The 16,804-nt window shown below is 46.4% G+C and overlaps 1 protein-coding gene across 1 annotated transcript in view; it reads right to left on the reverse strand.

Moving 5' to 3' along the window:
• Nucleotides 1-16,275, reverse strand: part of LOC149439091 (ribonuclease inhibitor-like) — a 32,516-nt gene extending 16,241 nt beyond the window's left edge. Inside the window, exons 1-2 of the mRNA XM_089659500.1 lie at nt 16,148-16,275; nt 665-829 (exon numbers count right to left, since the gene is read on the reverse strand). Of these exons, the coding sequence (XP_089515626.1) occupies nt 665-829; nt 16,148-16,275 (293 nt within the window). The remainder of the gene's footprint in view (nt 1-664; nt 830-16,147) is intronic.
• Nucleotides 16,276-16,804: the final 529 nt, after the last annotated feature.

Raw genomic sequence — 16,804 nt, forward strand, 5'->3', positions numbered from 1 at the left:
TGATTGTACTGTTGTGGGTTTAGTAACACTTTAATGTTTACATTTTATAGTCTATAGGGTCACCATGTTACCATCTGATATTATGCTGTTTGTACCACTTTATATCATATGAGGACCTACCCAATGTATCCAGTCAGTTTGTATCCAATTAGGCAATGGAGGTAAAGAAGATTGTAAGATCAGACTATACTGTGTGTGGGGAGCTTTAAGTAAGCTACAGACTATACAATATTCTTTCCTTCCACTACGGGTGGAAAGAAAGACAATTGCTCAATCCCCCCATCAACACAGTCAGAATGGATGGGGGAATCACTCCTGCCACACAACTGTGTTCTGCCAACAGGAAGCCTTCCCTGCCAGCAGAACACTGATCACTGTTAGCTGCTATAGACCTCCAGCAGTGATCGAATGCAAAAAGTCCCAGAGGACGGTTGTACTGAATGTGATTGACGGATCAACGTCAGTACAACCAGCCTACCCATAGATGGGTCAGATCTCGGCTGGTCCTTACTAAACCTGTCCATATTTGATCCACTTATGGCCAGATGTAGAAAAAGTCTAATTTATTGCTGATAACAGAGTTAGAGAAGATCCGAAGATTTAGACAATTGAATGTTAATCTGCCCCAGAATATGATTGTCTCAGTCAGTCCTGTTATACTCACTGTAATTCCTCTATCCGGCTTGTTGTCAGAGCCGCCATCAGATCCCTGAAATGAGGACCCTCCAGATTGTTCCTAGACAGGTTCAGTGTCCTCAGTGTCGGGTTATTTCTTATTCCAGATGCCAGGTGGGGGCAGGAACTGTCTGTCAGGTGATTAGAGGACAATCTGTAGAAGAAGAGAAGAATGTTACCAGAAGGAAATGAATCCCCCCCCCCCCCCCCAGGAATGAATGGAACTATTCTCTACATGGATGGAACTCATTTCTCTTTATTGGAATCATTTATATTCCATCAGTTTATAAATCTCCAGGAAATAGAATTTTATAAGACAAATATTATAATGGAGTAGACCCCGGACCCTGCATTCACTATATCCGCTCTCCCCGGACTCCGCATTCACTATATCCGCTCTCCCCGGACCCCGCGTTCACTATATCCGGTCTCCCTGGACCCCGCGTTCACTCTATCCGCTCTCCCCGGACCCCGCATTCACTATATCCGCTCTCCCCGGACCCCGCATTCACTATATCAGTCTATCCTGAACTCAGCAGCCAGACTCATCCACCTTACCAACCGCTCCACTCCTGCCACCCCCTCTGCCATTCCCTCCATTGGCTCCCGATTGCCCAACGCATTAAATTCAAACTACTAACACAGACATACAAAGCCATTCATAACGCTGCCCAAACTACCTCACCGACATGACACCCAAATACCACCCAACCCGTAATCTTCGCTCCTCACAAGACCTCCTACTTTCTAGCTCCCTGGTCTCCACCTCCCACGCCTGACTTCTCCAGGACTTCCCGCATCCTCTGGAACTCACTACCCCAATCCATCAGACTGTCACCTACCCTCCTCACCTTTAGGCGCACCCTGAAAACCCATCTCTTTAGGGATGCATACCCCACCCTCACCTAACAGCCACTTCTTCCATCTCTTCCACTCCATCCCCCACAGCCACTTCCTTCTGGACCACTATCCCCTCCCTCCTAAATTGTAAGCTGGAAAGAGCAGGGCCCTCGAACCCCTCGTGTTTTGTTTTGTTACTGTATTGTATCATGTTCTGTCCCCTACTATAATGTACAGCGCTGAGCAAACCTTTTAGCACTATATAAATACTGTATAATAATAATATATCCACTCTCCCCGGACCCTGCATTCACTGTATCCGCTGTCCCCGGACACCGCATTCACTATATCCGCTCTCCCCGGACCCTGCATTCACTATATCCGCTCTCCCTGGACCCTGCATTCACTATATCCACTCTCCCCGGACCCTGCATTCACTGTATCCGCTGTCCCCGGACCCCGCATTCACTATATCCGCTCTCCCCGGACCCCGCATTCACTATATCCGCTCTGCCCGGACCCGCATTCACTATATCCGCTCTCCCGGACCCCGCATTCACTATATCCGCTCTCCCCGGACCCCGCATTCACTATATCCTCTCTCCCCGGACCCCACATTCACTATATCCGCTCTCCCCGGACCCCGCATTCACTATATCCGCTCTGCCCGGACCCGCATTCACTATATCCGCTCTCCCGGACCCCGCATTCACTATATCCGCTCTCCCGGACCCCACATTCACTATATCCGCTCTCCCCGGACCCCGCATTCACTATATCCGCTTTCCCCGGACCCTGCATTCACTGTATCCGCTCTCCCCGGACCCTGCATTCACTATATCCGCTCTCCCCAGACCCTGCATTCACTATATCCACTCTCCCAGGACCCTACACTCAATATATTTGCTCTCTTTGGACCCTGCATTCACTGTATCCGCTCTCCCCGGACCCCACATTCACCATATCTGGTCACCATGGACCCTGCATTCACTATATCTGCTTTACCCGGACACTGCATTCACTTTGTCCGCTCTCTCCGGACCCCCCATTCACTATATCCGCTCTCCCCGGACCCCGCATTCACTATATCCACTCTCCCTGGACCCTGCATTCACTATATCCGCTCTCCCTGGACCCTGCATTCACTATATCCGCTCTCCCCGGACCCCGCCTTCACTATATCCGCTCTCCCCGGACCCCGCATTCACTATATCCGCTCTCCCCGGACCCTGCATTCACTATATCCGCTCTCCCTGGACCCTGCATTCACTATATCCGCTCTCCCCGGACCCTGCATTCACTATATCCGCTCTCCCCGGACCCTGCATTCACTATATCTGCTCTCCCGGACCCCGCATTCACTATATCTGCTCTCCCGGACCCCGCATTCACTATATCTGCTCTCCCCGGACCCTACACTCAATATATTTGCTCTCTTTGGACCCTGCATTCACTGTATCCGCTCTCCCCGGACCCCGCATTCACCATATCTGGTCACCATGGACCCTGCATTCACTTTGTCCGCTCTCTCCGGACCCCGCATTCACTATATCCGCTCTCCCCGGACCCTGGATTCACTGTATGCGCTTTCCCCAGACCCTGAATTTACTACATCTGGTCTCCCCGGAACCTGCATTCACTATATCTGGTCTCCCAGGACCCTGAATTCACTATGTCTGCTCTCCCCAGACCCTGCGTTCACTATATCCGCTCTCCCCGGACCCTGCATTCACTATATCTGGTCTCCCAGGACCCTGCATTCATTATGTCTGCTCTCCCCGGACCCTGCATTCACTATATCCACTCTATCCAGACCCTGCACTAACAATATCCGCACTCCCCGGACCCTGCATTTACTATATGTGGTCTCCCCGGACCCTGCATTCTCTATATCCGCTTTCCCCGGACCCTGAATTCACTATATCAGCTCTCCCTTGACCCTGCATTCACTATATATGCTCTCCCCAAACCCATCAACGTGGAAATGCAATTACTTTAGTAAATATAAACTTCTATATCCCTTTTCTCATCCGCAGTATATAGCAGTCTTTTGACTTCTATTAGTGTCCAGCAGAGCAATGATTAAAGCTTGTAGGAGGAGATTTTTTTTTTGCTCTAGGAGGATGCAGAACTCTTGATCTCTGTCTGGACAGCGCTGATTGGCCCTGTGCTGATCACATGCACCCTTCCAAGGAAAAAAAAACCTCTAACAATACACACTAAACTGAGCATGTGCAAAATGCCTATGGTTCAGTCTGTCTTATCAGAAGATAAGAGGTGGTCGCTTGCAAAATGGAGGAACAGAGCAGAAAGGATCAATCGGTCTTTTTACACAATGCAGAGGATTAACCCCTTAGGTTCCACAGTGAGTATCACAAGCATGCTTTACTGCATCTACAGACTGATTGTACTGTTGTGGGTTTAGTAACACTTTAATGTTTACATTTTATAGTCTATAGGGTCACCATGTTACCATCTGATATTATGCTGTTTGTACAACTTTATATCATATGAGGACCTACCCAATGTATCCAGTCAGTTTGTATCCAATTAGGCAATGGAGGTAAAGAAGATTGTAAGATCAGACTGTACTGTGTGTGGGGAGCTTTAAGTAAGCTACAGACTATACAATATTCTTTCCTTCCACTACGGGTGGAAAGAAAGACAATTGCTCAATCCCCCCATCAACACAGTCAGAATGGATGGGGGAATCACTCCTGCCGCACAACTGTGTTCTGCCAACAGGAAGCCTTCCCTGCCAGCAGAACACTGATCACTGTTAGCTGCTATAGACCCCCAGCAGTGATCGAATGCAAAAAGTCCCAGAGGATGGTTGTACTGAATGTGATTGACGGATCAACTTCAGTACAACCAGCCTGCCCATAGATGGGTCAGATCTCGGCTGGTCCTTACTAAACCTGTCCATATTTGATCCACTTATGGCCAGATGTAGAAAAAGTCTAATTTATTGCTGATAACAGAGTTAGAGAAGATCCGAAGATTTAGACAATTGAATGTTAATCTGTCCCAGAATATGATTGTCTCAGTCAGTCCTGTTATACTCACTGTAATTCCTCTATCCGGCTTGTTGTCAGAGCCGCCATCAGATCCCTGAAATGAGGACCCTCCAGATTGTTCCCAGAAATGTTCAGTGTCCTCAGTGTCGGGTTATTTCTTATTCCAGATGCCAGGTGGGGGCAGGAACTGTCTGTCAGGTGAGTATAGGACAATCTGTAGAAGAGAAGAATGTTACCAGAAGGAAATGAATCCCCCCCCCCCCCCCCAGGAATGAATGGAACTATTCTCTACATGGATGGAACTCATTTCTCTTTATTGGAATCATTTATATTCGATCACTTTATAAATCTCCAGGAAATAGAATTTTATAAGACAAATGTTATAATGGAGTAGACCCCCCAATATTGTCCTCCATGTGTAGAGACGGTGATATCTCCATACACAGGATGAGCACAGAATACCACTGACATGACTCGTATTGTGCTATCATCTCCTTGTGTATGGAGCATGAATGGGATCAGCAGACAGTGTGAGGCTGGAATCAGCATTGCTAGTGATTGAACGGGAGGATTGTATCTGATATTCTATTTATCTCTGCTGATCAGAGCTCTGTACTCATAGGACGTCATGGCGCTAGGTAACAAATGTTCAGTAATGGGGAGATCTTCTGGAACTGAATAGCACGCCAGATGAAAAGAATTTGTATGAGACTCTGATCACTTGCATTAGGATCAGATTCCCATGTACTGTATATGAATATCTATAATGTCACCTATATATATGGAATGCAGGATATCTGGCAAGCGCTGAGTATTAGGAGCTGCTAGCACAAAATGGGGCAAAGGTAAAAGAATCCCACAAAAACTAGTATAAGTGGAAGTGCAGAGCTAAATATTAAATGACGTCATAAAGTGTTATGGTGAAAAATGTGAACACCTGATGTTATTAGACCATGTGACAAAATCTGAATGTATTGCACAAGTAACCATTCAAATATTAAACAAAATAAAACATAAATAAAATGTCCGTGGTACTGCAAGTCTCAGCAATACCAATGTGATAAATATAATAGTGCTCATCATCCAGTGAAAGAATCCGTGGTACTACAAGGTTCAGCAATACCAGGTGAGATATTGAAAAGGTGCTCATAATGCAATGTGGGAATCCACCACCTCTTATGGATATGCACTCACCAGAACACTACTGGTATAGGAGCATTTGTGCTGATTCCATAGAAGATCTCGAAGAGACATATATGCAGACCAGACTTCTCCAGAAAATAGACTTTTGAAAACCTATTAGGGAATCCTCCTAGGGGGAAATGCTCACCACAGGAGCCCAAGGTTCGGCATATAGTGTAGTATTTATTAAAACAATAATCAAAGTCCTCCTGCGCTTAGATGAACTTGTGGCTAAAGCTGCTAACACCTAACCATATACCAATAAAAATGTTTAACCCAAATTGTAAATTGTGGTGCTTCATAATAAACTATATTTGAACCCTGATACGTGATAGTCAGTGAACGGGTAAACAATATCCCTTATGAATCAATTAAATCAAAATATGACATATACCCCAATATATACCTCTACACCTCCTCTACTAAGTGAGTACATAAACAAAATATTCCACATATACATACACAATAATTATACACATATATGCCGTGATGTCGACTGAACTCCTCAACGGCAACACCAGTGAATAAAGTGACATAAACGCATGTTAACTTTACATTCCCTGAAAAAGCAGGCTGAAAGAAATAATAGTGATCCCACTAGGGGGTAAAAATCAAAGTGAATCAGTGACATCACTCCTTGTAGTAAACATAAAAAAAAAAAGGAATCCAAAAGGTAAACGCATGTATATGCTCAAAATGATTTGTGAATCTAAACAATGCCAGTGATCTCACTATGGGAGAAATACAGAGGATCTGTGAAACCACAAATGGTGGTAATTGTGAAAGAGAGAGAAAAACAGGCTCACCGCCTGTAAATCATTAACAGTCACTTAAATAAACGATAGTTACCCCCTACTGGGGATAAGTGACACCAAAAAAAAAGGCTAAATACCTATAGATACCAACATGATTCCTGACCCCAAATGGGGGTTCTGAATAAGCGTGAAAATAAGTGACTTCAAACAGCGCTTCACACTTTCCATACAGTGAGGAACAGAAGTATTTGAACACCCTGCGATTTTCTCCCACTTAGAAATCATGGAGGGGTCTGACATTCACATTGTAGCTGCATTCCCACTCTGAGAGACAGAATTTAAAAAACAATTCAGGAAATCCCATTGTATGATTTTTAAAGAATTTATTTGTCTTGCACTGCTGAACAGAAGTATTTGAACCCCTGAGAAGATCCGTGTTAATATTTGGTACAGAAGCCTTTGTTTGCAATTACAGAGGTCAAACATTTCCTGTAGTTCCTGACCAGGTTTGCACTGGAACAGGGATTTTGGCCGACTCCTCCACACCGATCTCCTCTAGATCTGTCAGGTTTCAGGGCTATCGCTGAGCAACACGGAGTTTCAGCTCCCTCCAAAGATGTTCTATTGGATTTAGGTCTGGAGACTGGCTAGGCCACTCCAGAACCTTGATATGCTTCTTATGGAGCCACTCCTTGGTTCTCCTGGCTGTGTGCTTTGGGTCGTTGTCATGTTGGAAGACCCAGCCACGACCCATCTTCAATGCTCTGACTGAGGGAAGGAGGTTGTTGCTCAAAATCTCACAATAAATGGCCCCATTCATCCTCTCCTAAATACAGTGCAGTCGTCCTGTCCCCTTCGCAGAAAAGCACCCCAAAGAATGATGTTACCACCCCCATGCTTCACAGTAGGGATGGTGTTCTTGGGATGCAACTCATCCTTCTTTTTCCTCCAAACACGAGTGAAGTTTAGACCAAAAAGTTCTACTTTGGTCTCATCTGACCACATGACTTTCTCCCATGCCTCCTCTGGATCATCCAGATGGTCATTGGCAACCTTCAGACGGGCCTGGACATGTGATGACTTGCGCAGGGGAACCTTCCGTGCAATGCATGATTTGAAACCATGACGACGTAGTGTTCTACAAACAGTGGCCTTTGAAACTGTGGTCCCAGCTCTCTTCATGTCATTGACTAGCTCCTCCCTTGTAGTTCTGGGCTGATTTCTCACCTTTCTTATCATCAGTGATACCCCACGAGGTGAGATCTTGCATGGAGCCCCAGTCCGAGGGAGACTGACAGTCGTCTTTAGCCTCTTCCATTTTTAACAATTGCTCCAACAGTTGATCTATTTTCACCAAGCTGCTTGGCAATTGCCCCGTCGCCCTTTCCAGCCTTGTGGAGGTCCACAATTTTGTCTCTGGTGTCTTTTGACAGCTCTTTGGTCTTGCCCATGGTAGTAGTTGGCGTCTGACTGACTGTGGGGTGGACAGGTGTCTTTAAAGAGCTCAGACAGGTGCTACTAAGTTAGATTAATGAGGGGAGTAGAGGGGGACTTTTTAGGCGCAGTAACAGGTCTTTGAGAGCCAGAATTCTTAGGTGTTCAAATACTTATGTTCAGCAGTGCAAGACAAATAAATTCTTTAAAAATCATACAATGTGATTTTCTTATTTTATTTTTAAATTCTGTCTCTCAGAGTGGGAATGCACCTACAATGTCAATTTCAGACCCCTCCGTGATTTCTAAGGGGGAGAACTTGCAAAATCGCAGGGTGTTCAAATACTTCTGTTCCTCACTGTATATCCACAAACATAAATCAACAGCGGATAGTCCACCCATCAACATAAACAAAAACTACAAAAAATGAACGTGTCCAAAAAAGTGAAAAAAATAAATAAATGTCCAATCTAAAAAAGTGTCCAGAACCATCCAAATGGTGGAGGTGTACTGTAGTCCTGTGATCACCAAACTGTGCAACAGGATACTATGAACCCCACTCTAGGTGTAATGGCCCCTAACCTCCATGCGGTGACCCTGCAGGGTCAAAATGCCTTAGACAATCAAATTCCACCAGTTTGGAACCCAGAATCCCTCCAACGGATGTCAGGTCCACCACCATGTCCGCTACCTTCTGATGGCCAAGGTCCCGCATACAGCCTCCTCTCAGTGGTCCTAGAAGTGATAGCTCCTCATTCGCCCAGAAAGAGAATGCAAAGTGCTCCTATAGTGTATGAACGTTTAATGACTCAAAATGGATAAAAACGTATCAAATTCCACTCACATTTAACTTGAAATTATAAGCTTTTAGTACCTATCCACATGCTGTGGGTGTACTAATACATTGACCTCAATAGGAGTTCCAAGATGGCATCCGCCCCGAAAGTTGAGTCAGCACGCCGGAAGTTGTGTCCCCACAAGCCCACGCGTTACATCACGATGTCACGTGACTTCATCAGGGTACCGGGAGGGAGTCCAGAGCGGTGGTATTTGATTGTCTAAGGCATTTTGACCCTGCAGAGTCACCGCATGGAGGTGAGGGGCCATTGCACCTAGAGTGGGATTCATAGTATCCTGTTGCACAGTTTGGTGATCACAGGACTACAGTACACCTCCACCATTTGGATGGTTCTGGACACTTTTTTAGATTGGACATTTATTTAATTTTTTTTATTTTTTCACTTTTTAGGACACGTTCATTTTTTGTAGTTTTGGTTTATGTTGGTGGGTGGACTATCCACTGTTAATTTATGTTTGTGGATATACGGAAAGGGTGAAGCGCTGTTTGAAGTCACTTATTTTCACGCTTATTCAGAACCCCCATTTGGGGTCAGGAATCACGTCGGTATCTATAGGTATTTAGCATATTTTTTTGGTGTTCACTTATCTCCAGTAGGGGGTCACTATCATTTATTTAAGTGATTGTTGATGATTGACAGGCGGTAAGCCTGATTTTCTCTTTCTTTCACAATTACCACCATTTGTGGTTTCACAGATCCTCTGTATTTATCCCATAGTGAGATCACTGGCATTGTTTAGATTCACAAATCATTTTGAGCATATACATGCGTTTACCTTTTTGATTCCTCTTTTTTTTTTCTTATGTTTACCACAAGGAGTGATGTCACTGATTCACTTTGATTTTTATCCCCTAGTGGGATCACTATTATTTCTTTCTATTTCAATGGTTTTTATTAATTTTTTAAACAGTATAAAACAGAGGCAACAAAACACGCCCACGCAGGGGCTATCAATTGCACAGATAAACAAAATGCAAAATAAAAAAAAAGGAAAAACGGTGCTCTAACGCCAACAGGGCAAAAGATACGCCCACACAGGGGCTATCAATGGCACATAAGTTACAAAACATTAATGTAACTGACTATAACAACTAAATGCAGCTGTCTAGTCACACCAAAAACAGAGAGAGAGAGAAAAAGGAAGAAAGAGGAGAAAAAAAAAAAAGAGGGGGGGCAAAGAGCAGGGGTCCAAGAGCGCCAATACTGAACGCCATTACATCCCCAGACTACCTGGGGGGAGTGAGGGAAAGGCATATTGCAACCACGGCTCCCATATTTTCAAAAGTTTACGTTGGGAGTCGTTGCGGATACTCGACATCTGTTCATTGAGCATCATAGTAGTCATACGATCCCGCACCCCCTGAAGAGGAACAAATGGACTCTTCCAGGCCAGAGCAATTGTTCTAGTGGTGGATAAAAACACATAGGAAGCCAACTTCTGCTGGTGAGCCAAGAGGCCCGGTATGGGGCAATGAAGCAAAGCATACCGAGCATCCCGGCGTATGGAGAGATGGAACAAGGTGAAAAGGAGGCCAAACACATGAGACCAAAAACGAAACAGTCTCAGGCATGACCACCAGATATGCAATACATCACCACGATGGCCACAACCCCGAAAACATTGATCACTACAGGCAGGGTTGGCCCGGGCCAACCGAGCCGGAACCCAGTACCAACGAAACAATACCTTATAGGCTGCCTCCAGTGTGGTCGTATTAAATGAGCATTTAGCTATGAGTGACCAAGCCCTATTCCAGTCCTCCGGATCCAAAGCCACTCCCAGATTGCGCTCTCACTGAACAACATATGAAAGAGAAGTATGCGACGAGCGTCTGTTCAGAGCTGCATAAAGAAGGGATATAAGGCCCGGAGCGCCCGGACGCTGTTGGCAAAGCTGTTCAAAGACAGATTTCTGGTACAGGAAAGCAGAAGTGCCCAGCAGCGAGAGCAGCCAGTGTCGCAATTGAAGATATCGAAAGAATTCCGCCGGGGGGATATTCCGGGATTCCCGAAGAGAGTTCCAGGTGGGAAAGGACCGAAAAATCAAAAAGTGTCGCACCTGCGAAAAACCATTAGTCACCCACCAAGAAAACGCCCCTGGGTGATCTAAACCCAGTGGGAAAAGAGGGTTGTTAATAATTGGGAGCAAAGGCAAAAAAGGTGACATCAGGCCACCAGAATAACGTACCGAGTCCCAAACTTGTAGGCCATGAAGTAACATCGGACTCAGTGCCATAGGGCGCAGGGCAGGGGGAAGCCATAGAAGCGTCGACAGTGCGATAGGGGCACAATTAGGTAGTTCCAACAGGACCCAGAGGGGGATGTCGGAAGAGGCGTGCAACATAGACAGTGGGGCAATCTGGCTCGCTTGATAATACTTAGTCACATTAGGCACCCCAAGACCACCCTGAAGTCTATGGGCAAAAAGCGTACTTTTGGATACTCTGGGGTGCTTATCGGCCCAGATAAAACGCATTAACTCTCCTGAAGCAACCAAAGAAAATGAGGGGGAACCCGCACTATTATTTCTTTCAACGTGCTTATCCAGGGCATGTAAAGTTTACATGCGTTTATGTCACTTTATTCACTGGTGTTGTCCTTCAGGAGTTCAGGAGTTAAGTGGGAGAACTTGCAAAATCGCAGGGTGTTCAAATACTTCTGTTCCTCACTGTATGGAAAGTGTGAAGCACTGTTTGAAGTCACTTATTTTCACGCTTATTCAGAACCCCCATTTGGGGTCAGGAATCACGTCGGTATCTATAGGCATTTAGCCTTTTTTTTTTGGTGTCACTTATCCCCAGTAGGGGGTCACTATCGTTTATTTAAGTGACTGTTAATGATTTACAGGCGGTGAGCCTGTTTTTCTCTTTCTTTCACAATTACCACCATTTGTGGTTTCACAGATCCTCTGTATTTCTCCCATAGTGGGATCACTGGCATTGTTTAGATTCACAATTCATTTTGAGCATATACATGCGTTTAGCTTTTTGATTCCTTTTTTTTTGTTTTGTTATGTTTGCTACAAAGAGTGATGTCACTGATTCACTTTGATTTTTACCCCCTAGTGGGATCACTATTATTTCTTTCAGCCTGCTTTTTCAGGGAATGTAAAGTTAACATGCGTTTATGTCACTTTATTCACTGGTGTTGCCGTTGAGGAGTTCATTCGGCATCACGGCATTTAATATACCGTATATACTCGAGTATAAGCCGACCCGAATATAAGCCGAGGTACCTAATTTTACCACAAAAAACTGGGAAAAACTATTGACTCGAGTATAAGCCGAGGGGGTAGGAATAGTGCCCCATCGTTGGTGTCAGTGGGGGGAGGAATAGTGCCCCATCATTGGTGTCAGTGTGGGAGGAATAGTGCCCCATCATTGGTGTCAGTGGGGGGAGGAATAGTGCCCCATCATTGGTGTCAGTGGGGAGAATAGTGCCCCATCATTGGTGTCAGTGGGAGGAATAGTGCCCCATCATTGGTGTCAGTGTGGGAGGAATAGTGCCCCATCATTGGTGTCAGTGGGGGGAGGAATAATGCCCCATCGTTGGTGTCAGTGGGGGGAGGAATAGTGCCCCATCGTTGGTGTCAGTGGGGAGAGGACGAGTGCCCCATCGTTGGTGTCAGTGGGGGGAGGAATAGTGCCCCATCGTTGGTGACCCCTGCTCCAGCCTGGGCTCGTTTGCTCCCTCCCTCTCCCATGGTACACACTTACCGGTCAGATGTCTTCCTTCTCCGGCCGCTCTCCTCGATCGATCTCCGCGGTGCCGCTCGGCTCCTCCTCTCCAAGCTCCACCTCCTCGCCGGTGATTGGCCGCCGGAACTGTAGCTCAGGAGAGGCACACAGGCGCCCAATCACCGGCGAGAGGAGGAGCTGAGCGGCACCGCAAAGATTGAGCGAGTGAGGAGGAGGAGAGCGGCCGGAGAAGGAAGACATCTGACAGGTAAGTGTGTACCATGGGAGAGGGAGGGAGCGAACGAGCCCAGGCTGGAGCAGGGGTCACCAACGATGGGGCACTATTCCTCCCCCCACTGACACCAACGATGGGGCACTCGTCCTCCCCCCACTGACACCAACGATGGGGCACTATTCCTCCCCCCACTGACACCAACGATGGGGCACTATTCCTCCCCCCACTGACACAAACGATGGGGCAGTAATCCCCCCCCCACTAACACCAACGATGGGGCACTATTCCTCCCACACTGACAGGATTGATCCCGGGGGGGTGTCCAGATGACAGGGACGGCATGTCATCTGCAACGTTGACTCGACGTTGACTCGAGTATAAGCCGAGGGGGCCGTTTTTCAGCACAAAAAATGTGCTGAAAAACTCGGCTTATACTCGAGTATATACGGTATGTGTATAATTATTGTATATGTATACGTGGAATATTTTGTTTATGTACTCACTTTGTAGAAGTGGTGTAGAGGTATATATTGGGGTATAGGTCATATTTTGATTTAATTGATCTATAAGGGGATATTGTTTACCCATTCACTGACTATCACGTATTGAGATTCACATATATTTTATTAGCGCAGCACCACAATTTACAAGTATTTATTAAAAGCTTAATATACAATCCACATGGATAAAACAATTCATTTCTGTATAAAGCACATACCAAGATGGCCGCCGCTCCGAGCTCTGGCCGCCGCTCCGAACTCTGGCCGCGGTGCCGTGACATCAGCACGTAAGGCTCCACCAGAACTGTCCTGTTATACTCACCGTAATCCCTCTATCTGGCTTGTTGTCAGAGCCGCCATCAGATCCCCGAAATGAGGACCCTCCAGATTGTTCCCAGACAGGTCCAGTGTCCTCAGTGTCAGGTTATTTCTTATTCCAGATGCCAGGTGGGGGCAGGAACTGTCTGTCAGGTGATTATCATCCAATCTGTAGAAGAAGAGAAGAATGTTACCAGAATTAAATGAACCCCCCCCCCCCCAAGAATGAATGGAACTATTCTCTACATGGATGGAACTCATTTCTCTTTATTGGAATCATTTATATTCGATCACTTTATAAATCTCCAGGAAATAGAATTTTATAAGACAAATGTTATACTGGAGTGGACCCCCCAACATTGTCCTCCATGTGTAGAGACGGTGATATCTCCATACACAGGATGAGCACAGAATACCACTGACATGACTCGTATTGTGCTATCATCTCCTTGTGTATGGAGCATGAATGGGATCAGCAGACAGTGTGAGGCCGGAATCAGCATTGCTAGTGATTGGACGGGACGATTGTATCTGATATTCTATTTATCTCTACTGATCAGAGCTCTGTACTCATAAAAAGTTATGGGGATCCCCTGACACTGAATAGTAGATGTGTAGTAATGGGGGATCCCCTGACACTGAATAGTAGATGTGTAGTAATGGTAGATCCCCTGACACTGAATAGTAGATGTGTAGTAATGGGGGATCCCCTGACACTGAATAGTAGATGTGTGGTAATGGGGGATCCCCTGACACTGAATAGATGTGTAGTAATGGGGGATCCCCTGACACTGAATAGAAGATGTGTAGTAATGGGGGGATTCCCTGACACTGAATAGTAGATGTGTAGTAATGGGGGGATCTCCTGACACTGAATAGTAGATGTGTAGTAATGGGGGGATTCCCTGACACTGAATAGTAGATGTGTAGAAATGGGGGATCCCCTGACACTGAATAGTAAATGTGTAGTAATGGGGGATCCCCTGACACTGAATAGTAGATGTGTAGTAGTGGGGGACCCGTGACACTGAATAGTAGATGTGTAGTAATGGGGGGACCCCCTGACACTGAATAGTAGATGTGTAGTAATGGGGGGGATCTCCTGACACTGAATAGTAGATGTGTAGTAATGGGGGATCCCTGGCACTGAATAGTAGATGTGTAGTAATGGGGGATCCCTGACACTGAATAGTAGATGTGTAGTAATGGGGGATCCCCTGACACTGAATAGTAGATGTGTAGTAATGGGGGATCCCTGACACTGAATAGTAGATGTGTAGTAATGGGGGATCCCCTGACACTGAATAGTACATGTGTAGTAATGGGGGATCCCCTGACACTGAATAGTACATGTGTAGTAATGGGGGATCCCCTGACACTGAATAGTAGATGTGTAGTAATGGGGGATCCCCTGACACTGAATAGTAGATGTGTAGTAATGGGGGATCTCCTGACACTGAATAGTAAATGTGTAGTAATGGGGGGATCCCCTGACACTGAATAGTAGATGTGTAGTAATGGGGTGACCCCCCTCTGAGGACGTGTTTGAACACGCTAGGCGTCAGGAGGAGCCACATCACACCGTGACGTCACGCCGCCGGAGCAATGTGGAGCTCCGGTGGCCATCTTACTTTACCAAATGGTTAGTCCTAACCGGTCTCTGTCTGCTGTTTTTTACTATACCCTTTGATGTATCACAATTTTTATACTTACTACACTATGGGAGTATCCTTATTCCTACCCCCTGGAGGAGTTCTTTAATCTACAGACCTACTACCCCGGCACGGATTATTACTTTCTGGTGGATATCTGCACACCCAGAGAGTAACAGCTTACCTGGAAAAGGGGGACCCCTAGAGGACGAGGATCACCTGCTCCAGCCTCATAGCACCCAGGTTGATGACCCACCATCCCTTAGAGGAAAGACCACCCATCTCCTGACCCTCTCCATATCTGATGACACCTGGATTATATACATAAGGCGCAAACATTATGTGCGTCCGGTGAGTGCGCATTACCTTTATCATTATTGCACTGATACCGGGTCCAGAGTCACCAGAGCACAAGAGTCACTTTATCCTATATATGGTATATACTGGAACTTTTATTTCTATCATCATACCAGGGATGGGATGTCTCTTTATTTTTATAATTTTATAACTTTATCTCATCCTTATTTGCTTGGTTATTTTATATTACTTAGCCCTGCGCTTTCCTGTTTATTAGTAGATGTGTAGTAATGGGGGGATCCACTGACAATGAATAGTGGATGGTTGTGTCAGGTGACAGGAAGCTCATATGAGGCTCTAATTGTCGGATGAGGGGGGGCAACTGATGCAGTCGCTCCATGAGCAACATTTAAAGGAGCTCAGAAATTATTCTCTGGCCAGCGCCCGGGTGACATTGCTCGGGCTGCAGAGACCCAAGGGCAGCACACTACTCTAACCATTCAGAGCAGTTCTTGCCGGTGACACAGGCAGCACCTCGGGCAGAATTGGGGGGAAATAGGAGGTGGGGGAGGCCATTATCTCTGGAAGTGGAGGCAGCAGCTTGTTCCTGGCCATCGTGCGGTGAGCAGTACTGAGCAGGTCTGTGCAACTGCAACATACAAATAATGACAGGCGTATAATGGGGGGTGGGGGCAGGGTCCTTACCCAACCCCACCACCTGTCATAGAGGGATCCAATTCTCCATCCACAGCTATGCCATCCTGGACATCCCAGTACACTGCACAGCACACCTCCACTACAAGGCAGGTCTCCTCTTCTAAGCCAGGATCCATGCAGGATGAGAGGGCACTCACTTCTGCTCTCCAGTGCAGGCACCCAAAAGAAGGGCTGCATGTGCACAATACACACATACAAGATATACACACACACACGATACACATATGATACACACACTGTCACACACATGATACACACAACCCCTGCTGACACCACCAGTGAGGTAGCAGGTATGCCTCCCAGTATGTCTGCTGAGGTGGATTGCTCAGGTCAGGGGCAGACTGACTATTTGGAAACTCGGGCATTGCCCGAAGGCCCCGGGGTCAGTAGGGGGCCCCATGAGATGCCCCTGGTACCTTTTTCATAGGCTTTTTTGAGTTTGGCAAGGACACAGGGGCCCCAGGATCCCCTATTGCCCGGGGGCCCCATGAATTGTCAGTCCACCCCTGGCTCAGGTTCCGGGGTTCCTTTTCTTGAACTCTCTGAGCTGCCATCAGGGTGGACTGGTTGAAACACCTGGGCCATTACTGTATCAGACAGGTGTATATTATCTTGTTCTAGTAGAGGATGAATTCCTTTTTTGCA

The sequence above is a fragment of the Staurois parvus genome, unplaced genomic scaffold (genome assembly GCF_062004578.1).
Source record: "Staurois parvus isolate SC_StPar_1 unplaced genomic scaffold, SC_StPar_1.0 ptg001161l, whole genome shotgun sequence".
Lineage (NCBI taxonomy): Eukaryota > Metazoa > Chordata > Amphibia > Anura > Ranidae > Staurois > Staurois parvus.